Genomic DNA, 25,844 nt, shown 5'->3' with positions numbered 1-25,844 from the left:
TTAGAAGCTCAATCTTGAAAACACGATGTCTTTACAATTAAGGTAATAGACTGGTTGGGTGTATGTCAAACAACTCATATATACAACTCAAGTCACAAAACATACATGATATATTCCACAAGTACACTTACAAAAATTTACAGGCTCTGTTCCTAATGTAAATATAACGATCACATAATAGAGCAGCCATGAACATTCTCGTCACTGAACATGTATCTAGTTCCCTCATCCACAAAAGCAGAGGAAAGCGGCTGCTGGAAGTAACCATGCTCGTGCCCATTGTAACCGTGCACATGATAGTTGTATATTGAGGATGGCTTAGATTCAATAGAATGTTGAAGGCCTCCACCTCTGTATCCGGAGTAGAATTTCTTGGTCGGAGCCTGGCTGTCATGACTATTGTTACTGAAATAATACTTGTGGGCATAGCCATGGTATTCGGGATTATAGGGATATGGCCAGATCTCTGCGACCCGACCTGTATTCCTCACAGTTTTCAGGACTTTTTTCTGGTCGGCCCACCCCATCACTGTCACCTTTTGCATCTCCATGTCTACGTAAATGTTGTCCACTCCTGCAAGTATTAATTAGTTATAATTGAAAGGTACATAATTTCTAGCATTCTTGTTCCTGATTAAACACCGTAATAGTATGGGTGGAAGGCTATGCTCAATTCCATTGGTTGTACATCGATCATGTGCACTAGGTGAAGTGGGTTAGTGGTAGATTGCATATAGAATGAATAAGATTGGCCCGTGAGCTGACTTCTTATGAGGTATTCACTTAAGGTTCCTGAAGTAGTGGAGGCAGGGGCTATGGAAGTGCTGGGGTGGCTGGTTGATTGTCTATCTCCATATATCTTGGGAAATTGATATTGCTTTTAATGTGGTTTAATTGATTTGTGAAGAAATCAATTGAGCTCTCCAGAGAATCTTCCTCTCAGGATTGTTTATTTGTATTTCCTCCTTTATTTTAGGTTTAGTTTTTCTTGTCTTATACAGTTATACTTGTATATATTATAGAGACCTAATCTGTCAGTTCAGTGCAGTTTTTTCCAACTCCGTACCCACACTCAGCCTTCATATTGAACCTGGCCTTTCTTTTTAGTTTCTTCAGTCAAATACCACCATCAGGTTGCAATTTAGTGTCTCTATTTATAATCATCCTAATTGCCTCATCAACTGCTTTTGTTGCTTTGGAAGTAGTTCTGATCTCTGCATCTTTGCTATGCTGGACTAAGCTCCAGTATTTCCCTTTCTCCGGTTTTCAGCTTTTTTAAAAAAGAAAAAGGGAAGGGATATGGATATTGTAGATTGTCCTTTAGGTTTGAGCTGTGTTGAGCCAAGTGTTTTTGTAGTTTCTGATTGTTCTTTATTGAAAATAGATACACAAATGATCTTTCCGCTCAGTGCTTTACTTTATGTAAAGAACATATTCCGAGAGGTGAGAAAGTCAACCCATGCTCTTGAAGTGGCCTGTATCTGGATGATATTTTAGCTCTTTATGTTTATTCTTTTACACCACATAGTTCAGTTCCATTTTGTTTCGTAGATTGCTCATCATTCCAAGCTGTTAACAGTGCTTTTATTGGATTTGATTGAAGACATCTCTTTATGAGGCTCTACTTGATGGACCTGCCGCATACTAATGTTCGTAACAGTCGTGTCGTGTGGGTGGTTTTGTTTTACGTTGTTACTCTAACTGGAGCATTAGTTGACATGGAGCTGTAGCTTTATTTGGTTATAATAGGTTAAACTTGTGTTGCAATTGACTCTGGGCAAAGCATGTAGTCATACTATTATATTATGTCACCATTGTTAGTTTTTCCTCTTTGTTTTTGAACTCTCGTAGCTCGCTATCGTCAAGAGTACATTATTTAATACCTAAAAAAAAGAAATAGATAGGACACATTTGATACTAGAGTATATAATATAAGTCAATAAGATGCAGAACCAGAAGAACAAAATGAAATACCTTTTATTTTGGATAGAGCTTTTTTTATTCTTGTCTCACATCCTGGACAATCCATGTGCACTCTCATCTCCACAATCTGAAGAGCAAAAAAAATAAAACCCGTCACTATTTGACACTTATCTCCTTATCTAGTTCAAACCAAATTTATTAAATACAGAGATGAAATATGAATTCATGTTAGTTTTGGTTAAGATTTTTAGTATAACTATATATAGTACAAAATTTGGCGAGAGGCACAAAACCATAGCACACAGTGCTGATGATAAAAATTAGTAGAGCTGATCAGCTTACCGACATATTTAGAGTGGACTCGAGAGATACTCAATCTAGTGAAGAAGATTTTGGGTTGTGTGAATTTAAGTGGTATTTCGTGTTCTATATTTATAGAGGGAAAATTAATTGGAGAGCAAGCTATTTCTTGCTTAAACATGCAAGCAAAGATGAGAAAGACTAATAATATATAAAGTAATTTACCACGAAGTTTTCTCGATTAATAATTTATTAATGACCAATGAATCACAGTAATGATGCAATTTTGTGTAAGAAACACACGCTTGCTTGTTTATTTTGTTAAATAAATATAAATGGAAGATAATTAATGTTAGTTTATTGGGTCAAATCAATCATTTGTGTAGTGATAATTAAAGTTAAACATTTGATATTTATTTATTAATATACATTTAGATCTGTTTAGTACGAAAACCGAGATTCAACATTCAAGTTTTACTTAAATTTTATAATAATTATAGTTAAAAAATAATTATATTATTTTTATCTTTTAATTTATCATTCATTCAATAATTCATTGATTCAATAATATGTTACAAGAAGAAGATAATTATGTTGTACTATCGGGTCAAATCAATCATTTATGCAGTGATATTTTAATTAGATTGAAACAATTGATATTTATTTTGATACTTTATATTACTTTGTTAGTTGGGATCATTGTGAGTCTTAATGTTTATACACTCCGGATAATCATGGTACATGTTTTTTTTCTAAGAATAGCTACTAATATGTGACAGATGCATTTTCTCTAAGAACAATCATTTAACGTTGTTGCACTTGTCTTATAATAATTGTCCGAGTTGGTGAAATAGATGAACATTTGATAAATAGTTTGAAGTTCGATTTTCCTATCAACACATTCCCGGATGAGCTTACAAACTTTGTGTAGTTTACTTAATTAACGTGGTTTACAGATTACTGTGTTGGACCGAGAGTTTACCCATGACACACGTAAAAATAAGTATTGCAAGTTCCAACAACGTCATTTAAAAAAAAAAGTTTAATGTTGCTGCTCAACGGGGAGATTGGGGTTTAATCACAATTAGGAAAGTCCAACTCAACACGTCAGTCTATTATATATAACAATAGAAGATATTAGTTACGTTTAATTTAGCTTCCATTTCGACCATTAAATAAGTGGAAAAAGACTTGGTCTGTCAAATGGTTTCTTAATTATCTGGTGATCTCATTGATTCTCACATCAATGACGTTGTACGATGATACAAGCAATAATTTAAGTGAGACATAATTTAAGTGAGACGACTTACCTTTGCAGAAAACCTAATACGAGCAGTCGAGCACAGTTTCTACGTAATTACTGAAATATTGACTCCCACTCCTCAAGCTCATCTAGTCAATATCTTTTTTGTTTTGTTTTTGTATTTTAAGAACTTGAAACTCGCATCTACTACAATTCATATTTATATATGGTAAATACTGGACATGTGGTAGACCACACATATCTGGTAAATTTGCAGATAGACACAAACAAAATTTTTATTTTTTATTTTTAGATTCGAACGTGCAATCTTGACTTCAAGCTTCACACACTCCATCAAATCAACACAGTTATAATGACCAATTCTTTTGTTTTCTTTCATATTATGTTCACTACTTGACCATTTTAACCTGTATATAAAGGCTGTGTTCATATAAAACCACTTAATAGATTCCCGTTTTAAATTTTAAAGTTAAATCTATTCTAATTAATTGGTTATTTATATCCATTCTGGACAATTACGGCTAAATACTAAATAGACCAGTGGTTTGAGTTGTTTTGAGAGCAAAAACTTGTGTGAGACGGTCTCACGGGACGTATTTGTGAGACGAATCTCTTATTTGGGTCATCCATGAAAAAATATTACTTTTTATGCTAAGAGTAATATTTTTTATTGTGAATATGGGTAGGATTGACCTGTTTCACAGATTAAGATCTCGGTCTCACATGAGACCCATTCCGTTTGACAACTTAGAAATCGCTTCAAGAAGCCCATCAATCTGCGAGAGCCCAATTAGAAGGGGGGCCATGCGCATGCATTTAGCTACAAATTATATACATGAAAGAAGACTATGCATATTTTTGTATTTAAAAAAAAAGAAGAAAAAACTTAATATTCTTGAGTGTGAAGTTAAATTTTTTTTTTTTCCATTAACTTAGTTTAATTTTTGGTTTCGGTCCACCAAGTTTTCAAAGTTTGTTTTTGATAAAATAATTTTTAAATTTCGTCTATTTTAGTAAAATTATTGATGTGAAATAAGAAAGTGCTGACATGATATCGAAAAATACTTACGTGACATCGAAGAGTACTAATTTGTCAGATATCACATTAGCAATTTAACCAAAATAAAAAAATTAAAAAACTAGTGGATCAAAACAAAACTTTGAAAAATAGGACTTTAGAAATTAACATTAATATTTCTTTGGTTTTATTTTTTGTTTTTTTCAAAAAAAAAAAAAAAAAAGAAGCCATCTGCCTATTCCATATGCGTTTGGCAGTTTCAATCTGCTTGATTTCTGTGATGAAACTTATGACAATAATTTATTAATCAATTATGACTATACATTTTCACTGGTGATCAACACGAAGTTCATCACTTCGAATCCCTCACCTCATTTCATTTGTTTCTTTCAAGCAAATCCTCACTATAAATCTAAATCACATCCCGAGATTAACCGAATCCATCAAATATCATCAAACTCTCCTCCACTGAACAAACCGAAAAAATCAAAGCCCATTGAAACATGGCAGAAAAGGAAGGAGCCATCATCAAAATAGGCCATGAAGAAGGGCTGAAAATGGCTGCATCCCTACTCGACGAATTCGAGCTCCCGTCCGGGCTTCTTCCCTTGGCCGATGTTCTTGAAGTAGGGTTTGTGAGGGCCACGGGGTACATGTGGATCCAGCAGAAGAAGAAAGTTGAGCACAATTTCAAGATGATCAAAAAACTCGTGAGCTACGACGCAGACATCACAGGATACGTGTCGAATAAGACAATCAAGAAGCTCAAAGGAGTGAAGGCTAAGGAGCTGATGCTGTGGCCACCAGTCAGTGAGATCACCATCGCTGATCCTTCAACCGGGAAGATTCACTTCAAGAGTCTTGCTGGTATCACCAAGACTTTCCCGACCGAGGCGTTTGCTGCCGAGATCAAGTGATGATATATGAAGCGAATATATCTATCCATGTCTCGGATTTAACCATCGAACAAGTCAAGATTTAATTTTCTACGTGTTCCTATTGTGAAGTCATGTTGTTGTTGTTGTTGTTGTTTTTTTTTTTTTTTTTTTTTTTTTTNCTGATGAGAATAAAAAAGATTTCTTTCTACTCATGTGATGGAAAAAGTATCGATTATACATAAATTTTTTGCTTTCATTCGCTTATTGATGATAGATATACATAACGTCCCTACAATTGCATCTGTCAAATTAGCTAGCTAGCTAGGAATTACGCCTAACATAAATGGATAAACAATCCCAACCAAGACTTTTTTTTTATTATTAACCCTTCCTTTATTTTTAGAATTTCACATGGAGTTGTGCTTTGAATGCATACGTCTGTATTTCTTGTAAACCCAGACAGTAGTACCTTTTAACATCTCTTGGAGTGTCAAATTGTCTAGCTCCAAAATGTTGTTTGTAGAGTAGGGTTATGCATGTAATATGAAGTATTAGAAGATTTTTTTTCTATAAAAAATTGGGTCTCAAATTCGAAAATTCAAACACAGAATGAGCTTCGATTTTAAATAAATAAAATAAAAGGGGTATATAAATATTGATTTGTTTTTAAAAATTAAAATAATAATCAAATATCGATTAAGCCCAATACAAGAGATAACAGAGGCCCAACAAATTGGGGGCAGATATAAACCACCAAATCAGGGAAGTCGGCCGGGTGAAATATTAATATCTTATCTGTATAAATAAGGGTCGCCCTAGGGTTTTTCAGTAATTAAAATTTGGAGGTTTTTTTTTTGTTGCTGCGAGGAGGAATCAATTCTAACCCATGGATCTCACCAAGAAACGTAAGGCTGACGAGAATGGCGGAGCGTATTTCGTGCCCACCGAGCTTAACGGCGACACTTTTTCTGCGCAACTGTCGCCCAGCATGTCCCCGGAGGACGCTGAGAAAATAATCGAACCCTTAACGAAGGAGCAGATCCTCCCAATCCTTCGCGCCGCAATAGTCCGTCACCCTGACGTCTTGGAGGCCGTGCGTGCAGTGGCTGATGCGGACCCCGTACAGCGTAAGCTCTTTGTTCGCGGACTCGGTTGGGAGACCACCACCGACAAGCTTCGCGAGGTTTTCTCTGCCTACGGAGAAATTGATGAGGGTAATAGTATTGTTATCACTGATAAGAACACTGGAAAGTCCAAGGGTTATGGGTTTGTGACATTTAAGCACATCGATGCTGCTATATTAGCCCTGAAGGAGCCGAACAAGAAGATTGATGGCCGCATCACGGTGACGCAGCTTGCGTCTACGGGCAGTTCAGGTAACTCTCACTCGGTTGATGTGTCAATGAGGAAGATTTATGTTGGTAATATTCCGTTTGAGATTACTTCCGAGAGATTGTTAGCTCACTTTTCGATGTATGGTGAGATTGAGGAAGGGCCATTAGGGTTTGACAAGCAGAATGGTAAGCCAAAGGGTTTCGCCTTTTTTGTCTATAAGACTGAAGAGGGAGCGAGGGCTTCGTTGGTTGATCCTATGAAAACCTTTGACGGTCATCAATTGATTTGTAAATTGGCCACTGATAATAGGAAGCAGAGGCCTAACATGGGAGGAATGGTCACTGGGATGCCAAATGCAGGTCCCATGGGCTTTCCTGGTGAAGGGATGCCTGCTTCGAACTATGGAACAGGAGGTTACGTGGGTTATGGTCAGGGCCCAAGCATACCTCAGCAGCCACAGCAGACGAGTGTGATGCATCAAAATACAGGGTTTAATACTGCTATGGTTGGGCAAGGGTATGGTGGCGGGTATGGAGGTGGGGCATCACAGTACAGCGGTGGTGTTAATGCGGCTGCTCCAGGGGAGCTTGGCGGAGGATTGAGCAACAATGGAGGATACAGAATGCCTCCTAGTACTCTTGGGATGCAGAGCTCTGGAAGCTACCCAGACAGTGGGAATTATGGGTTTCAACCGGCACATCCATCTAATCAGAACCAGCCTGGAACTGGGCCCAGGTTTCCCTCATATCATGGTGCACCACCATATTATTGAGGTAATTCCTTGCTGAAAATTTTATCGAGCTACTTAAAGTAATCATTTGCATAATTTTGCATGTCACGCGAACAATATGCGCTCTTGAAACTTATTTTGCATATTTGCTGCTATGATGCTTGGTAATGATGGTAATTTCTAGCTTGCGACATTCTTTATTATGTTTATACTTGACTATATGTCCTGTTTAGTTAATTGAACCATTTATCTTGCCACCTTGTACTAAACTAAGACTCAAAGCCATTCAATTATTAGGAAGATGTGCTTTGGAGTTTGTGTGGCATGGCAAAGTGATGTATAGCAGTATAGGTTAAACATGTGAAGGTTTTGTAGATTCAGGAGAGGATCTTATCCTTATGAGCTTAACAACCCAGAATTCTGTTTCCCCTGCTTCCTTCGTTTCAGCTAATTATAACCGTACATCACAGTATATGAAGTTTTCTTTTTATTCACTTACTCATAAGAGGTTATGAAGAAGCAACAAGTAAAGATTTATTTAGTAAATTGCATTTTTATGCTCGAATGTTGATTTATATGTTCATAATATTTATGAGTCAATGGAATAGTGCATTCATATATTGCATGTTTATATGTTTTGATTTGGATAATGGATTAAGTTGCATATGGGTGTGTGTTCAGGTATTTTGACAGCTTCTTGGACGCAAATGCTTTAAATGGTTGTGGTGATTACGTGATTGCAAGACTATGAAATCTTTGGCTGATTAATGGACTGCTGTAGATCTTTGGCTGCTTTAATCTCTATGTGCTCCAATAAAGTTGTGGATTAAATTTATATTTCGCTAGGATGAGCTCGAAGTTTTTACTTGGAACGTTGCTTTGTAATTTGATAAATGACTGAAGTTTCTTAAAATGTTTGGTTTTGCCTTGTTATTTTAGCTGTTACATTCCCTTTATTTAGATTTTATTTATTTTTATCTAGCTTTCCATAATTGTAATTTTAGTTCTTAGTATATGTGGTGTCTCTATGTTATCTACATAATTATGGCCTTTGAGATGGTGCTGGAATATCTGAATTAGCTTATGCTTCTTGCGATTGGTGAAAGTTGGCAATCACAAATTTTGATGTAGACATGGGGTGATGGCCTTTTTCAGCATAGGTTGCTCTGTAATCTTTGAGTGACTGGATAAATTCTTTGGTCTAAATGATTTCCACTTTCTTGATCATATAGTGACAGGTTGCAGCTTTCCTTGTAAAACATGCTTTACTCTTCTTATCTTGGTTTGAGGAGCACTTCTAGAAATTCCGGGACCATAGGAAACCCCGAATTAATTTTCCGTTTTTGTGTGTTGAAAATGGGTGCTAAGTGCTTGATGTATGTGGAGGGAGAGAGTTTCTGGCACTTGTCTACTCTGTAGTTGATACAAAACTATATGTGGATACTTTTGAGCTGTTTATTCTAAGACATAAAGTGGTTTGGCCTAAAAAGAATGTTGATCTTCATGTACAACATATAGTTTTAGAAGACTATAGTTGCTCTTCCTTTCAAATAGATTGGGTAGTCATAAGTTCCGAAGTTTTTTGAGGTTATTTGGCCTAAGCGTCGATATTTTTTTGGGGGTATCTACGACTACAATCGTATGTGATTATTTTTGCTAAGATCACTTATGTGTGAATAAAATGTCTCAGTTTCACACTACTGTATCCGTATGTATTTGTTAATGTTCAGCAAGATTCTAAAATGAGATAAATGTTAGCGTATGCATACCTTGTCTTTACTGATTACTTATATTTGGTCTGGAATCTTGCTGAACTTGAAAAATAATTGAGGTTTTGGATGTTGATTCCTTACATGTTTTTTTTTGTGCATTCCTTGACACTGAGATCATGTCTAACTTGTCATTTCTGAAAGACAACATACTTGATTTATAAGTATAGGGGAGGCTGCAAGGTTGGGTTTTTCTCTATGAGATCCCTAAAAGATCTAGCTGAAAAGAGGCCTTATCCTGATTGGGCAGAATTGCAACAATAGCTGCATTGGTTTTGAAGTTAGATAGCTGATCTTCACTTGACTTTTAAGCTTTAGCTGAAAAGAAGTCCTGGCCTGATTTGGTATCATTGCAGCAATGTCTGCCCTTGGTTCTGAGGTAAGATTGTTGGCCTTCACTAGACTTTGCATGCATTTCCCCCTTCTGCACTGTTGGTCGAGGTGATTCATGACTCATATCGAAGGAGACTGGGATTGAATGGAGTAATTAATGCTGATTCCTGAGCCTTGTATTGTATTGTGTTAGTGATGCACGCCTGAATGTTTTTACAACAGGTGGGTTGTGTTCATTCACAACTGTCGACACCCTTTGGGATAGTACGGTGGCAAAGCTCCTGTATAAAATCCGAGATATCAGATTATTAACTATTGGACGGGGAACCCCCAATATTTGAGATTTGTATGGTGGCCTAGCACATTTTTGCAGCATGCAACCTACAATTTTCTTCTACTGTAACCCTAAACTTTAAGATTCGTTTACTTCATTTGGCCGAGTGCATTTCATGCAATGTTGTAAATGGCAATGGCGGGGGCCAGGCGGTCACTGTCAGTGACTGCCTCCCGGCTCGTCCGCTTAGGCACCGAATGGCTGTGGCTGGGCGAGGTGGTGTCTGAGCGGTTGAATTTTTTTAGTAATTTTTTTATAAATAATTATATATAATAATTCAATGTAATTACAAATAATCATATTTATTTTGTATTATGATGTAATTAAATGATGTTTATTCGTAAAAAGTATAATATAATCGAAACAAAGTAAAAATAAAAATGAGGTGACAGCATAGGGAGGTGGTTTGACGCAGGTGGTAGTTTATAGTAGATGATTAAAACCAAAAGTAAATATAAAAAAGATTGAATGTGTTTTTTATTATATATGTATATGATTTTTTAAATTGATTGGTTTTTAAAATTATTTGATTTTGATAATTGATTAAGATTTTAAAATAATAGATCGTCTTCGTTGGCTATTTGTTCCTCGATTGTCAAATAACCTCGGACTGTCTAAAGACCGTTTTAGACAAATGTGAGATTAGGCGTCTCTCGACTTTTATTTTTAGACCACTGATTTCATAACAACCCGCACGGGTTGTGTTTTACATGGGCATAAATTAAAATGTACATGAAATATTTATGTTGGGATATTTACAAGGTAAAACATATTTTTCAGGATTCTTGTTGATTCGAAACAAGTTGGTTATTTATTTTTTTTTATTTTTTTTGTGTATTGTGTTGTAAGATTACTCAGAGATACTTAATTGTATTGCAAAAGATTTTGTTTTCGTGAAACAGATCAATCCTATCGATATTTATAATAAATAATAATAATTTTATCATAAAAAATAATAATTTTTCATTGGTGACTCAAATAAAATATCTTTAAAAATTGACTCGTGAGAATGTCTCATATAAGTTTTTATATTGTAAAATATGGATTTTATATGACTTCCACATTTATCTGTAAAATTGTTATTTTAAGATTATACTTTTTTGACTTTAAAAATAATTAAATTATTATTTCATATTATATGAATATGATATATCTTTAAATTTTTATATCATCATATCGTATCAAATTGATAGATGATTTAAGATAGTAATTGGAAAATGTCCACTCCCGAAATTAAAACAAATCTACTCTACATTATCAGATGAACTTAAAAATGTATTTCTGCAAGTGCTTGTGTAAAGAAAAAGTAATGCAACGATAGCGTTTTAAGGGCAACTTGAAATCTCTTTAGGCTCAAAAAAGGAGACTGGTCGTGCGGTCAAGCTCGTTTGGATGTGATAGCGTGCAACGTGCAATGAAGATGTATCAAGGACAAATTTAAGTATTAAACTTTAAACGAAAATTGGATACATAACCGAACATTCAAGTTATTTTACTGAATTTTTTATGTTACTACTTTTTTTTCCCTATTTCTAAAAGAAGTGTTTAATATTTCGTGGGGATGAAAGCATAACAATTAGTCCTTATTTACGAATTTGTAAGTATTGAAATCGAGTTCCAACACACTTATCCGAGCTCGAATTTGAGCCTAAACTATTAGTGACATTTGGCTTGATTCAAAAGACAGGGTCATCACAGACCAAGACCTTACACGGTATAATGCGTTACTTTGTGTGTCTAATCAATTAATATTTAAGGATTTAGTATTTTGAAAATTTAAGCAAACGATACAGGTGTTTTCACATCAACAAATGACACAACATGCTGCTGGCGTTCTCGGCTATTGCAGCCAGGAAAAGAATCAACCAGGTTACAACTAAGAAACTGGTATCACCGTCCGAATAAGAATTGTTGACTTGCACGAGTGAAGATCATGGCTGCAGTGGTGGTGGTGGTCTCAAAGATTGTGTTATCGAATTCATGGTCGGAAATAACGACTTCGTCACTAAAACTACCTACCTGTATAAGGAAGTAGATGGAACCTATATCACGAAAAATGAATCCTCTCTTGTTGCCAAGATTGAAAGATACGAGGATGATCCAGCCAATAGTGAGTCAGTACTGCTAGCAGGTACATGATGCCAATGTATCCAACTTCCAGCTCCACTCAATGGGAGTGTTCATTGGAGGATGTGGAACTAAGCTGGATGATGGTGTCACTACTGTTGGTTATTGGTTGCGGGAAAATCAAGCGATGGTACGAAGTAGTGTTGGGTTGGAAATTCTGTGGTAACAGCCCAGCCAAGAATTAATACATAATAATATAAAGGGTGTATCGTGACACAGGGTCACTGTGCCATCACAATTCAAGCTTCTTATCCAACTGTCAAAGCTACCGAACAGTTGCAAATTCGTTTTCCTCTATCAGATCCCAAAAGAACCTCAAAACATCATGCTTCCCTGTAATTATCTAATGTGTTTGATCAATTGTTGGGTGTGCGCGGAATTGTCAACATTAAGTACTGTGGCGAAAATTTTTATAAACAAAAGTCTCTATCTTCATTCTGATTATTATTTGGTTCATAATATGGATGCTCTAATAAGAAAAGGTCTAGTTCTTGGCTGTTAGACTCGACCCATGCTTTAAAAAACTAGGTTTTACAGTCGAAGAAGAAAACATAATCTTGATAATTCTGGAACCAATCTGTTTATTTGAAGGTTGATATATTCCATCTAAATATCTTATCATGCGTAGAATGCCATGACAGCACAAGTTCCTCCAGTTGGCTCACAGAAAATTTGCAAAAAAAAACCCAAGTAAAATAAGAATTAACATGATATATTGAAATAATTAGACATGCTGGAATTCAGTCAAGAAAACAGATTATTTCCACAAAAAGATGATCAAATCAAAAGGAATGGATGCAAATACATCAGCAACTTGACGCGCTACATACCAGAACTGATCCCCAAAATGAAACATCTGAATGATCAAGCACGTTTTCCACTGTTAGGATTTGTTTTCGTGCACAGGACCCATCGTCCCTTGGCACGCCGCCGCTTGATAACTGCTCTTCCATCAGTAGTGCTCATACGTTTGCGGAAACCATGAGTCCGAGCCAGTGATTTCCTGGACCTGTTCCTCTTGGTTTGACAAAGAAGGTATTTTTTTGCTCTGACCACCAAGCCACGCCTCTTATTAGCCCTCATGCCAATGCTGGAATTCAGGTCCAAACCCAATGATAATCCTGAAATTCAGTATAACCAACGCAATTCACTTCCCAACATTCAAAATGTCCTGCTACACTTGAGTTCTTATCGTTTTCTTGCACTCAAGATATTTGCCATGTATTCATTCTCAAAAACAAAAACATATTTGCCGTGTATCTTCATGTTAGAATATAATGGATCGACATTCATTCAGTTTAACAGAGTTCTATATCTTGATCGGGAGCTACATTTTGCCATTGTATTCATTTCAAGATTCAGAATATACTATTGTAATAATTATTCAAGATTAAATTTCTAAAAAAATTCTTCCAATATTATTATTTTTAAATTATATTGCATTATCATAAGACATGACATCCCTAAGCTCAATCATAATTCCAATATTCCACAGGCAAGGAACAATACCATCAGAAAACTAAGTCAGTACTCAACCAAACAACTGACAACCAATTAATTAGAACTCTCTCGAGAATTACGAAAAAGACTGAGAAGCACTCTATCAGTACAATAATACCATTATTATTTCACCAAACAACTTCAAACAAAAACAAAAGTAAATCTTAAATTCGGCAAGAAAACCAAAAATCCATGCATACATCCGCATTAAGCAGAAAATCCACAAGCCCGCAAATCAAAATAACCAAAACCAAACAATCAAGCCAGAATCATTCCTTCTCTCACATTGCATTCCATTATAAAACTTTGTAAATAAGGACTACGTGACCTATTGAGCTATCCAAACCAGAAAAGGAAAAGGAAAAGGAAAAGAAAAAAGAAAATCAAAATTCCACTAGTTACCCGAAAAGAAAGAGCGCGAAGAGGAAGAAAGAACAGAAGAAGGGGTGAAGGAGCAGTGGAGGAGCATCCCCCCTGAAGAAGCTGCGGCCCCGGGTTTCACGTTGATTGAAAAAGAGGATTTTGTTCTAGAACCCGTGAGAAGCGAAAGTGAAGCCGTGGGGCCATTAACATTGCTGCCTCTGTAACAAGTAACTGTTCCCACTGATACGCAGCAAGCCATTTTTATCTTCTTGCTTGCTTGTTATCCTTTCGAGTGCCTTCTGGGCAGAGGGGGGTACTGATGCCTTATCTTGTTATTGGAACAATCTGTAAATTTCAAGAGTTTGTGGGGGTTTTGTAATTTATTTAAAGTATGGGGTAGTTTAGTGTATAATAATTGGGCTCAAGAAATGGGCTTTGAGTCAAACCCAAAATCGTTGAAAGTCCTGGTTAAAATTGAATGGGCCTAAAACTTCCGATTAAAACTGGGCTTTAAAATTTTATTGAAACTGTATTTTCAAGCGTCCATAAACAAATTGACTTTATTGGGCCACACTCGAAGACCCACAAATTGACTGGTGCTAGGGTCCACATAAACAATCTTTTTATATTCTAATTGGTATTTTTTTTAAAAAAAAAATTTGGAAAGATTAACTCAATGCACCTTTTTAACACTAAAAAAAATCACATTTTTTACTAATAATATCAATTGATTTTATGTTCCACGCATTAAAATCAAAACATACTTTTGTAACTAACATATGTTCATATTTCGAATTTTGATTTCGTGACTTGTAATCTTGAACTTGATCTGAAGTTTCTTTTTTTAGATGTTCCTGATGAGTTTTAGTTTGTGTTATGTAAACTTTATAAAGGAATATAAGCACATCCTATCAATAATACAACAAGGCAAAAATGCAAGAAATGGAATGGATGTGCTTATATTCAATTCATGGCATTGGCGGACGCACAAAGGAAAAGACCAACCGTATGCATTCCTTTTATATTCTTTTCTTTCTTTAGTTTCTTCTAACTACTTTAAAAGTAATGGAAAATTTGTTGATATTGAGATATAAATCATCTGTTGTGTTAGTTGAACATGTAAATGTTGCTTTTTTGCTTGCAGATGAGATTATATACAAGATGGTTCTACCATAAGTAAAGACATGGATCGTTGTATAAAATTATGAGAAATGGGACTGTATAGGTTAGGCACACAAATGTGTTTTCTTTAAGGTATTAATTCCTCCCACTTCTATGGTGTAAATGGTCTCAAGGAATTAACCTCCAGGATACAAAACTTATATCTCTGAAAATTTGAAAGTTACGCTCCTTCAAATTTTCTGGAGCAAAAACCACAAGTTTAAAAAAATTAACAAGAGAAAAGAAGAAATTTGCTTGAGGGAATTATTCACTCTTTCTGGGAGAACTTTGTGGAGGAATATATGGAATCCAGAAGTTGCCTTCAGGAGACACAACTCAAATGAAATGATGTCCTTTTCCCAAAAACCACCCATTGGTTGAATCGTCTCTTGCAAAAAGACACCAAAAAATTAAAACTTTATAATGTTTGAAAGCAACGATTCGATTCGAACCGATTTCTTCTTTTTCCTCCTCTTTTCGGTTTCATTTCTTTCTTTCTTTATATATATATATATATATATAAAGAATATTGGTCAAATGCAGGTGAATGAATATAGTACTTATTATGTAAATACATATACATTACATCGCTTGACTGCTTTTTATAAAGTTTGATGACTTGGGCTCTTTGGGTTGATCTTAACGCTGATCCAACAGAGACCCAAGTATTCTTCCAACGAACTATCGGTAAGTACTTTAGAGATGAGCAAAAGCAGCAGTTGAAATTTTTTTTAAAAACTTTTCTTTGATAAGTTCATGAATCCGCCATTTCCTAATATAAATTCATCACTCCTAGACTTTGCATAAACATTTACATATAGGGGTAGAGACTGGAAGTCAGGGTCAAAGAACTGCTAAGGCGAACGACAACCATTGACAGGTCCCAGCTGGTACACCCCTGCAGGTATATGTTGTCCAGAAAGTACTTGCGGTCGAGAAAGTACTCGCGGGGATCACAAAAATGGTGTATTTACTCGACATCGCAACATTGTCACAGTTGAGAAAAGATGCTCATTCGTCAGCCTACAGTGGTACACATTCGGTGGTCCGATTGCTACGTGTAATTCAAATTGCTAAGTTTCTTAAAAAAAAATTGCTAAGTTTCATAATGCGTTCAACAAGTGAAAGGGGTCCGCGACAAACTTGTATTTTCTTTTCCATCTTTGATCTAACATAGAGAACAAAGAATAACAGTGCCAGAGCAATAACTGTATTACAGATTCCATTCCAACCGATCGCATGTTCAATCTTCTCAGAGAAAATTTCCAAAACGCCCGTAATTGTGTATTCACAAATGGCCGTTTATTGTATCAAATTTCTTTACAAGAAAAAGTGTGGTACGTGGGGGTACCATTTCTGAAGCTGAGTTTGCTGCAGATCAGTAAGAAACAGAGGACCTGTAAACAAGTTTCTGTTGATGCTGATTATGGTATTGCACATTGCAGGATCGAGCTTTATCCCTCAGTTCTTGAAATGCTTTCATTGTCTCCACATCAAAACCACCAGCAAACTAAGAAAATAAAAGCCCAAAAAACCCGAAATCATGAGCAGCTATAAGATTACCAAAAGCGTTTAAGTTTATTTTGATCAATGAAACATAGGAGTTTTTTATATAAGATTCATGTAAAGAAACAAGAATTTATGTACCTGATGAACCCGGAACGCAAACTTTACACCTTGAAGAATAAGCTCTTCTTCTTCTGGACATCCCCAAATCATTTCGAGCTCAGCGGATATCCGTTTCATGTACTTCATGGCTAGTTTCACTGATGCCAGCTTGATCTGCAGTTATAGGAGACCATGAGAAGTGACCGAAAGAGGGGGCAAATTCCTCAGCTTTCTTTGGAATTCTTTACAAAATTTATTCAAATTTCCCGTCAAATTAAAAGATTATCAGATAACAAAATCTTTAACAGAAAGTTCAACATCTGTCTGTCTCGTAAAACTAAGAAGAATTCCATAAAGTAATGGAATACAGACAAGGAAAACAGGCGTGAAGCAAACAAAATAAGGCAAAATCTCTCCGTCCATTTTGTCACGTAGCATCAATTTGTTTAAATAAAGACGTAGCTGATTGTGCCCTCTCCATGCAGTTTCCTTTGCTTCCCACAACTTTATAGTTGTAGAGATAAAGTAGCTAATAAATCGATCAATTAATTAGCCCAACGATGGATCTTTTCCTAGGGAATAATCGTGAGAGAGAGAAAAAAAACTATCTTTTCAAGTTCTTTTTGGTAAGCAATGGGCCCGCCGTGTTTCTTAGTCAATCCGAATTTAGATGATTGTGTTACTAGAGGATTCGATGAGCTAGAGTCATCCAATGATTCAAATGACTAGAGAGCACAAGACATAGTTAGAATTCCAATGCTGATAAATCACAGAATCATACCGATCATTGTAAATTAATATTTATTTTAACCTTGTGGATTCAAAACCAGGAAAATCACATAATATATCACAAGGTAGAAAATTTACAGCTAGTTTCGTATTTTATAACCTGGCTGACGTAACCGGTATCTAGCATCCAGTTCATAGGAATTTGAAATGCTTTGTATCGTTTTGCAGCTGATTCTCTCATTCTTGACAAGTTATATACTCCATGCTCCAATCTGTTACAATATTTCAACCAATCGAATCTAAAAACAAAATTATCCAGACAAAGTAAATGACAAAGGTAGCATTCATTTCGGTTTACTTCTCAAACAAAGACTGCATTTTCTTGAGAGCATGAGAACAAGGTTGTCTGGGGTCATCTCGAAATGTGGAGGCTTCAGATTCGAGCTTTTCCAAATCACAGTACCCGAATGCTGCTTCTCTTAAAACATCTGCCTTCTGCTCAGGCCATTCAAAGTGCTTCAAAACTGCCCTTTCATCAACCTAACCAAAGACAATCTGGATCAAAAAATATACAAAAAACCCAAAAAATAGAACAAAAAGAAACGCGACAGATTACTATAAAATTATTGAAAATATGTACCAAGAAAGAGAGCTCGTCATCAAGCCATTTAACAAAAGGCACTATATCTTCTATATCTGTGAAGGCAGCATCTTCAACTTCTTTAATCAAAAACCTGATGAAATCCCCTTGAGTTTCCACATCTGTCTTAATCTGTTATTTAAATTAAAATAATTTAAAAGGATCACCATTAGATAAAGATTTAATCTTTCTTGATCCGTAATATGTCCTTTAAAACTATTAAAGGTGATATTTGAATTCATTGGCAGAATGAAAACAACATTAAATTTTCATAGAAGTCCACATGGTTTCATTCAATTTTCAACTTTTTGTATTACCAATTCGGATTTCGAATCCAAGTCTCTGTCATGTTTTGGAAGTAGTCTAGCAAAATTCCAAGAAAAAGCGCACCAGGGCCGGTCAATGTCAGGCCCAGCTTGGTATAATTCAGTAGCAGTAGGAGTAAATAAACTCACACAATGAATAATTATGGTTAATATAGTAAAACTTACTGCCAGTAAATGGGAAGAACGGTTCGCAATCTCCCCTATCATATCCCTGGCCGCAGCTCCGGCCGCCTGGGTATCGACGGAGCTGCCACCTCCCCCACCGGAATCCCGCCTCGAATACGAGTCCCTCCCCATAAGGGAATGGTAGAACTCGACAACCTCCGGGACCCTTCGAACCTTAGCCTGGACAGGCCTTGTTGCCCCTTTCTGAGGAGGCGGAGGAGGTGGTGGTGCAGCTTTCGAACGTGGCGGTGGAGGAGGAGGCGGTGGAGGACATTTCAGGGAGGAAACTTTCACCGGAGGCGGTGGTGGAGGTGGCGGAGGAGGAATGTTGGAAATCTCCGCCAACGCGCGGTCAACTGAATCCGATAAAGAGCCGTACGAAGGCAAAGACATAGAAGAAGATATTAAAGAGGAAGACGAAGAACATGATGACAAAATTGAGGTGGATGGCCTCGGCGGTGGCTTAGGAACACGAGGAACGCGGGGTCTCAGCCCTATTAACCCATCAGAAACGTCTGGAATTTCGTCAGAATTACTCCGAGAATGCCTCGGCCTTTCAGACATCTCAATTACACCAACATTTACTTCTTTCTTTTCCTCAATTTCTGGCTTGAAATTAATATTACCAGTTTCGAAACCACCCAAGTTAATGCTATTTTGAGTCATGCATTTTCTCAAAAACTTTGTTGTGGCACTAGATTTATGATTATTCGCCGCATCGCAAAACCTCGTAGTGGATGATGAAGATGACACCTCTTCTTGCTCCCGCTCTCTTTCTGCAACGGCTTTCTTGATATCGGATAAATCAGCCTGCATGGATTTGATTTTCTCCTCATACTTCTGGTTTTGTTTGGAGAGTTGCATGTGCAAATACTCATTCTCTTCCCTGAGTCTTTCATTTTCCGTTTCCAAGCATTCGATTTTCTTTCCTGATCTTTCAAGTTCTGAATTCTTGCTCAAAATCTCGCTCTCAAGCACAGGAACAATGGCGACGGACTCTTTCAGCAGTTTGTTCTCCAAAATTTCTGTTTTCAATCGGGACTCTCGTTCTCGTAACTCTTCCACAAGGCGGAGGAGCTCGGCGACGTCGGGGGGCCGAGGCTGTACCTGGGCGGAGGCGCGTGGGAAGTAAACGCCAAAAGAACGTGAATTGGCGGCGTTAGATCCCTTCTGGGCTTGCTGCTGCTTAGCCGAGCTTGGTGTGGATATCGATGGAGTCTTAGGGGAGACATCAGGCTTTATCTTCGCATTCGCCGGCGATTTCTGCAAACCCATCGCAACTTTTACTTTCCCAGCCACCATTATCGCTTTAAATCCAAAGAAAACTCACCTTATCGCTCTTATACAGAAATTTTCACAGCGCCATTATTTGAAATCTGTATAGAGAAGGACAAGACTTCATTTGTCACTTTCTCGTTATCTGTATATGTGTACTGGGGCATTATAGAAAAAACTCTAGTTATTCTCGAACGTGTCAACGGTGGGAGATGTTCACGCGCTGGCTCCGAAAGTGAACTTTGTTTTGTCCCTTTTCCTGTTGCCCGTATGGTTGTAAGAATTGAATTTTTTAAAGTACTCATATTTTGATCATAACGTTAAATAATTAAGAAAATCGAAAGGCCCTTCTAACGGTCGAATTGTCCAATCTCGATAACTTGGTTCCACAAAACCTCAGATCTTGGTAGGTTATAAACTGGGTAATTCGAACTGAATTGTATCCCCATGCTTTATGATTTTGTGCAAATTTTCAGATAAGCAAAGTTTTTTAATTCACAAAGATATTGTTTACTGGACGTAACAACGACGACTATAATTGATTCAAATAATTATTTTTATTTTATGTAAGGTCAATAATACGCAATGTAATATTTTAGAATAATATTGATATAAACCAAAATGTAGTAAAAAAATATAGGGTAACAATTCTTGAACTCCTTTCCTTTATGTGGTGATCATTTCATTCCATTCCGTGCATGATTTTAGTCGACAAAAAGTGAAATATATTAAACTTGGATGTATAGGAAAAATAAAATATAGATCTATTTTAGGGAATATATAGGTGGAGAATCATAAATAATTTTGAAGGCTGATAAATCACCATCAATAATACAAGGGGCTGAGCAAAATGAATGTGACCATTACCCGACTCTGCTCCTTCTGTTTTGATTACATTTTTTGTCTTTTGTTTATTCCATCTCTGTCTTTTTGACCCAATATGGTACATCAATCGAATACCCATTTCAAACTATTTATATATTCATTTCTCTGTTAAGCTGGACTAAAAATAGAATCACATTTAATCCCAACAAAAAAAAAAAAGGAATTTTCCCCATTTCTCTTCAGCCAGGAGTGGTGTTATTAAATCTAGAACAAGGAAGAAATAGAAGTTTAGATAAAGCAATTAATTTATCAAGATAACGTGGCAATGTTCCAAGGGTATGAAGGGAGAGAGACAGGAATTGGGGGAATAAATGGATCAATGTAAAGTGGTCCATTGTGACAGTCTGCACCATCCGTTGCAACGCCCCCTACCCTTCTTATTTATCTTGGTAAAATGTCCTATTTTTCAATTTGATGATTTACCAAAATAAATTATATATGAATTTTACAAGAAAATGTAATATTTAATTTTCTTGTATCTAGATCATCGGCGACTTTGTTCGATTTTCGTTCTCCGATCGACGAGGGGGGGGGGGGGGGCATACTCATATAGAGGCACCTAATGATTAGCAAGTCGATGGGCCTAAAAAGAGATGGAGTGAAGGACGACCTTTCCACCATTAATGTATGCTCCCTTGCATGCAGTCGTTAACGGCATCAATTTATTCAACATCTTCTGCCCAACTGATATGGACCAGCATTAAGGGTCAAAAAATCCCAAGCCCAACAAGGATCAGCCCAATTAAAAGCTCAAATTTCAAATCCACGTGCAAACAAACGTGTGAGATGACCACCAAAGCGTCTGGAAGAATTTGTGCGCCGGATTTGCAGGGAGCAAGAAGATTGTTCTTTGATTTTATTATTTTTCTGGAGACTATTTCCGGTTGAATCCATATATTTCATCTATATTTTCCTAAATCTTGCTTGAGAATTGTCGGTGTTGATTGAGCACGTCACCAACATTTACTGGGCTTAATTTGACATTGGTCTTATTGGGCTCGTTTGGAATGACAATAAGCCCTATACAATACAGCCCATATACATGTTGGTTTTATATTTTTCCATTTTCTGTTCAATTTTCTGATTTGAAGAGCAAAATGGGAATTACAAATAGCCCCCCTTAGTCATTTCGCTATTTGAGCAGTGCCTCTTTACACAATGATGGTTGAAATTCAAGTTAGGGCATCCCCAATGGCACAAGGAAGGACATTTTTTTTATAAAAAAAAAAAAAAACATTTTATGTTGGACATAGAGCATTTGACCTATTGGATTTGTTCATTTTGAATAAAATATTGGACAAACAAGATCTTGATAAGTAGATGATAAGTGAATAATGTCTCACATAAGAAAATAATCATATCATTAGTGAGATATATATATTTGTTTCAAATGTAAAACACCAAAATTATTCATAACATGAAAATATAAATTACGAATTTTTTTTTATTCATCAAAAATTTTAAAAGATAAATAAAATTACCGGTGATGATGGAAGAAACGATGGTTAAAATAAATATTTGGATATAATATGAAATTTCCATGGCCATTCAAATCCGCCGAAGCCATTTTGGCCTTTGTACTAGTCTCGCTGGAACGCTCCCAACCAAGGATCCATATCAATAATATAATCATACCATACGGTGGATTTTGCAGATGCAATTTAAAAAAAATTATTATTACATGTTAAAAATAATTATATACGACTGATTTTGTGGGCAAATATCTGATTTATCATAAAATTATTATTTTTATATTTAAAATATTATTTTTATTATAAAGAATATATTTTTATTAGTTATGTTGAGATATTGTGTAATATATATTATTTGATTGAAAAATAATATTTTTTATATCAAATATATATTAATAAATATAATATTAAAATACTATTTTATGATAAATGTTATTGTCCATTAGGAATAACAATTTCTTCCGAACCCGTTGGAGTATCCGATACTCGACCCGAATAGAAGAGGGTATGGAAGAATTTTTAGACCCGATTAAATAATTGGGTAATCGGATATGGGGATTTTCGGGTTCGGATNTAATTGTATTTGATAATAGGGTATTTGGGTAGAGTATGAGTATCCGATAATCCGACGGGTATAGGGATGAGATGAAATTCAATACCCGATGGGTATGAAGATGGGTATGAGAACGAATCCATACCCTACCCATTGTTATCGCTGTCGTCTATGCTTTGTATCCGAACCGCCAAATCTGCTCGAACTTATGGTATTAAATATTTGACACCTTCGTTTGTTGATCCTTCCTTTGAAAAAATATTTGAAGCAAATAATCTTCTTCTTGACCACCTGCAAGCAAAATATGAGACCAAAGATTTATCTGTTTGGAGACTCCATTACGGAGGCGTCGTTCGCAGATGGTGGGTGGGGTTCTTCTCTTGCGAATCACTTCTCTCGCACGGTGAGGATTCAGGATTTTTTTTTTGGTTTGATTTGGGTTTTTTCTTTGCTTAAAGTTGATGAGAATCATATTGGCGGTGTTGATGTTAGGCGGATGTGGTCTTGAGAGGGTACAGTGGGTACAACACGAGATGGGCTTTGAAGGTGAAAGAGAAGGTGCTGCATCCGTCGGAGAGCAGCCGTTCTCCGGCGGCGGTGCTGGTGTTCTTCGGCGCGAACGACGCGTGTATCCCCGACAGATCTAGTGCTTTCCAACACGTGCCGCTTGAGGAGTACAAGCAGAACCTCCACGCTATTGTTGCCTTTCTCAAGGTAAACTTGGAAAGTGTGCACGACCCCACCAACACATGCACTGTTTGTAGTGAATGAAGAAAATTCTTGGGAAAGTAAGTTTAACGTGGTCATGATATGACGCCCTATAACTGAGGCCGAAACGGAAGATGAGAAGAGTATAGTATGATTTGATGACTTTCTTCTCAAAGTTGTATATTTTACTAAGAATTGGGTACCATTCATGCCTGTAACTTGTGAATGCTCATGCATGGACCAAAATTAAAGGCAGCAGGGATGTAGTATAGTAGTTCTTCCCCTCGATTTGATCTTGTTAATTGTTTCGTGCAAGTTGCTTTTAGATCTTTGACGACAAACTTGATATTGGTGTATTAATTTTGCTAGCATACTGTTATTTTTCGGTTATTCTAGCATAGTAGTTCTTTCGCTCGACTTTGCCCATGCCTCAAAATTATTCATTATCATAGTTGTTCTAGTAAGTCAAAACTAAGATGCAACTGTTCTACTCTGAACATAATATACTTGTCATGCTTTTGTCACAATGCTTTGTGTGACATTACCGCCTTCTTTACTATGGCTTCAGAAGCAATGGCCTTCATCTTGTATTCTCCTCATCACGCCTCCTCCAATTGATGAAGCTGCACGCCTCCTGTAACACTTACTGTATTTCTAGTACTTTCAGACTTTTAAGTTTAACATTCTTAAAGTCACTATGCTTTTAACGTTTCATCTTGGATGTAAAAATAATTCAGGCATCCGTTGAGTGACAACTCTTCCGGCCTATCTGAGAGGACAAATGAAGCTGCTGGAAACTATTCCAAAGCATGCCTCGCAGTTGCATCTGAATGTGGAGTTGCAGCTGTAGACCTCTGGACGAAAATGCAGCAGTTTCCTGGATGGCAAAAGGCTTATTTAGTGTACATGTGCTTCTTCTTTTGTTCAAAATATTTCCATTGTAACAGGGTGAATCCAGGAACGAAATGGGGTGACAGAATAATTTTTGGGGAGAGAATTCGATCTTCACACCCCCACCCCCCCTCACCCTTTTATCAGATCATTCTCTTCGGGCTGTGGTATGTAATCAGAATCATAATATCATGTAATATTCAATCCTATTCTTTGAAACGCAGAGATGGGTTGCATCTAACTGAGAAAGGGAGCAAAGTCTTGTTTGAGGAAGTGGTCGCCCGGCTCAAGGAAGAAGGCATAAGCCTGGAAAGTCTGCCTGTGGATCAGCCTCTCCTTTCTGATATCGATGCGGAAGACCCTCTCAAGTCTTTTGAGAATTGCTATCTAAGATATGAAGGAGGAGGAATGCGTTAGCAAGTGTTTTGTGGTTCCGTGGCTAAAGTAGATACATGAGAGCATATGGGATTTCAAGTGGTATTTACATGGAATTTTGTGGAGGCTGTGTGTTGCATTTGTCTGGCTTTTATGTCTGTAAGATGCTTGGAAGGTTCGATGGGATCTGTGGCAACATTTGTTGGTTTTCGAATTATAAATAAAATAATAATAATATTTTTATCCTTCCCATTTGAAGATTTTTCCACCTATTGTTTATTTAATATTTGGTTTAAATTAAATCCAGTCAGTTTGATTATTGATTTCTTGAACTGATTAAATCGAATGATACCTTAGATATATTTATAAGCCCGGTTTAGAGCGTCGGCCTGTTGTGCGTTTGAGCTCCACCCAGACCAATATGATCAATTGATATATAATATATTCGCCCTTGGATATCTTCGTTTTTAATAATCTAAAATGTGATATTATTATATTAATCACTAATTTATAATAAAAATTATAACACGCACACTATATTGCACCAGATTGATATATTTTCTATTTGTCTTTTTTTCAATCACTCAAATTCACTTATGATATACACATTATATTGTTTTTATAAAAAATTAATAAAAAATATCAAAATTTTGATATTACATATGAATGATAATACGACAAATTGAAAGACGATAACATTACTAGTTTTTGTTACACTAGGGCCGGACCTTTAATGAGATCAAGGACGGCATCGTCTCAGGGTCTGATTTTTCAGGTAATCCAACATATATATTTTGAGATGATAATTTATTGGATTATGCAAATTTGATATATTTTTTCCCTCTAAAAAGCTAGACGATTATTATTTATGTAATCATTTCAAATATTTATTGACAAATTTTTATGTAATATATTTTTTCTTGTGTATTTATGTATTATTTATTTGCTAACTGAATTTTAACATTATTTATACCAACAAGATAACTCATTTTTAAATTTTTGTATAGGTCCCATCGAACACAAATACGTCTATGTGTTAAAAGGGAAAATCAAGAATGTGATTTTGCTTGGAGTGGAAAATTATAGAATATCTCTTTTAAGATTAAACAATTGCATAGTTGTGAGGGTGATTTACTATCTTTGAGGAAATTTTGACTTCATTATCTTGTTGAAATTAATGGT

At 36.2% G+C, this 25,844-nt stretch overlaps 6 protein-coding genes across 12 annotated transcripts; 3 read left to right on the top strand and 3 right to left on the bottom strand.

Moving 5' to 3' along the window:
- Window positions 1-92: 92 nt before the first annotated feature.
- Window positions 93-2,398, bottom strand: LOC140978199 (heavy metal-associated isoprenylated plant protein 29-like). Its single transcript, XM_073443052.1, has 3 exons — window positions 2,266-2,398; window positions 1,975-2,050; window positions 93-574 (listed from the first exon to the last, which is right to left on the bottom strand). The coding sequence occupies exons 1-3, from the start codon at window positions 2,269-2,271 to the stop codon at window positions 171-173; spliced, it is 486 nt and encodes a 161-aa protein (XP_073299153.1). The 5' UTR covers window positions 2,272-2,398; the 3' UTR covers window positions 93-170.
- A 2,436-nt stretch (window positions 2,399-4,834) lies between these two features.
- On the top strand, window positions 4,835-5,524 carry LOC140978352 (uncharacterized). Its single transcript, XM_073443307.1, has one exon. It carries the CDS (start codon window positions 5,009-5,011, stop codon window positions 5,420-5,422), a length of 414 nt encoding a protein of 137 aa, XP_073299408.1. The 5' UTR covers window positions 4,835-5,008; the 3' UTR covers window positions 5,423-5,524.
- Window positions 5,525-6,176: 652 nt separating this feature from the next.
- Window positions 6,177-9,798, top strand: LOC140978197 (UBP1-associated protein 2C-like). 4 transcript variants are annotated; one of them, XR_012175531.1, is made up of 3 exons: window positions 6,178-7,491; window positions 9,388-9,596; window positions 9,773-9,798. XR_012175531.1 is itself a non-coding variant. In XM_073443049.1 (2 exons), the coding sequence occupies exon 1, from the start codon at window positions 6,270-6,272 to the stop codon at window positions 7,488-7,490; it is 1,221 nt and encodes a 406-aa protein (XP_073299150.1). In that variant the 5' UTR covers window positions 6,177-6,269; the 3' UTR covers window position 7,491; window positions 9,383-9,798. The 4 variants fall into 4 exon arrangements, 3 of the variants coding, with proteins under 3 accessions (XP_073299150.1, XP_073299151.1, XP_073299148.1); XM_073443049.1 differs by having other exon boundaries at window positions 6,177-7,491; window positions 9,383-9,798; XM_073443050.1 differs by having other exon boundaries at window positions 6,177-7,491; window positions 9,362-9,798.
- A 2,904-nt stretch (window positions 9,799-12,702) lies between these two features.
- LOC140978196 (large ribosomal subunit protein bL34c) lies at window positions 12,703-14,209 on the bottom strand. Its single transcript, XM_073443046.1, has 2 exons — window positions 13,914-14,209; window positions 12,703-13,132 (listed from the first exon to the last, which is right to left on the bottom strand). The coding sequence occupies exons 1-2, from the start codon at window positions 14,131-14,133 to the stop codon at window positions 12,876-12,878; spliced, it is 477 nt and encodes a 158-aa protein (XP_073299147.1). The 5' UTR covers window positions 14,134-14,209; the 3' UTR covers window positions 12,703-12,875.
- A 2,024-nt stretch (window positions 14,210-16,233) lies between these two features.
- Window positions 16,234-19,995, bottom strand: LOC140978195 (protein INCREASED PETAL GROWTH ANISOTROPY 1-like). 3 transcript variants are annotated; one of them, XR_012175530.1, is made up of 6 exons: window positions 18,504-19,995; window positions 18,013-18,144; window positions 17,731-17,912; window positions 17,533-17,644; window positions 16,683-16,887; window positions 16,234-16,545 (listed from the first exon to the last, which is right to left on the bottom strand). XR_012175530.1 is itself a non-coding variant. In XM_073443044.1 (6 exons), the coding sequence occupies exons 1-6, from the start codon at window positions 19,803-19,805 to the stop codon at window positions 16,414-16,416; spliced, it is 1,995 nt and encodes a 664-aa protein (XP_073299145.1). In that variant the 5' UTR covers window positions 19,806-19,985; the 3' UTR covers window positions 16,234-16,413. The 3 variants fall into 3 exon arrangements, 2 of the variants coding, with proteins under 2 accessions (XP_073299145.1, XP_073299146.1); XM_073443044.1 differs by having other exon boundaries at window positions 16,683-16,817; window positions 18,504-19,985; XM_073443045.1 differs by lacking the exon at window positions 16,234-16,545 and having other exon boundaries at window positions 16,850-16,866; window positions 17,511-17,644; window positions 18,504-19,994.
- A 2,897-nt stretch (window positions 19,996-22,892) lies between these two features.
- On the top strand, window positions 22,893-24,906 carry LOC140979431 (GDSL esterase/lipase At5g45920-like). 2 transcript variants are annotated; one of them, XM_073444818.1, is made up of 5 exons: window positions 22,896-23,091; window positions 23,181-23,402; window positions 23,965-24,032; window positions 24,134-24,298; window positions 24,512-24,906. In XM_073444818.1, the coding sequence occupies exons 1-5, from the start codon at window positions 22,993-22,995 to the stop codon at window positions 24,702-24,704; spliced, it is 747 nt and encodes a 248-aa protein (XP_073300919.1). In that variant the 5' UTR covers window positions 22,896-22,992; the 3' UTR covers window positions 24,705-24,906. The 2 variants fall into 2 exon arrangements, with proteins under 2 accessions (XP_073300918.1, XP_073300919.1); XM_073444817.1 differs by having other exon boundaries at window positions 22,893-23,091; window positions 24,134-24,906.
- The last annotated feature ends 938 nt before the right edge of the window (window positions 24,907-25,844 follow it).

The sequence above is a fragment of the Primulina huaijiensis genome, chromosome 6 (genome assembly GCF_012295235.1).
Source record: "Primulina huaijiensis isolate GDHJ02 chromosome 6, ASM1229523v2, whole genome shotgun sequence".
NCBI lineage: Eukaryota > Viridiplantae > Streptophyta > Magnoliopsida > Lamiales > Gesneriaceae > Primulina > Primulina huaijiensis.
The sequence above is the reverse complement of the archived record's forward strand: the minus strand, read 5'-3'. Positions and strand labels throughout refer to the sequence as shown.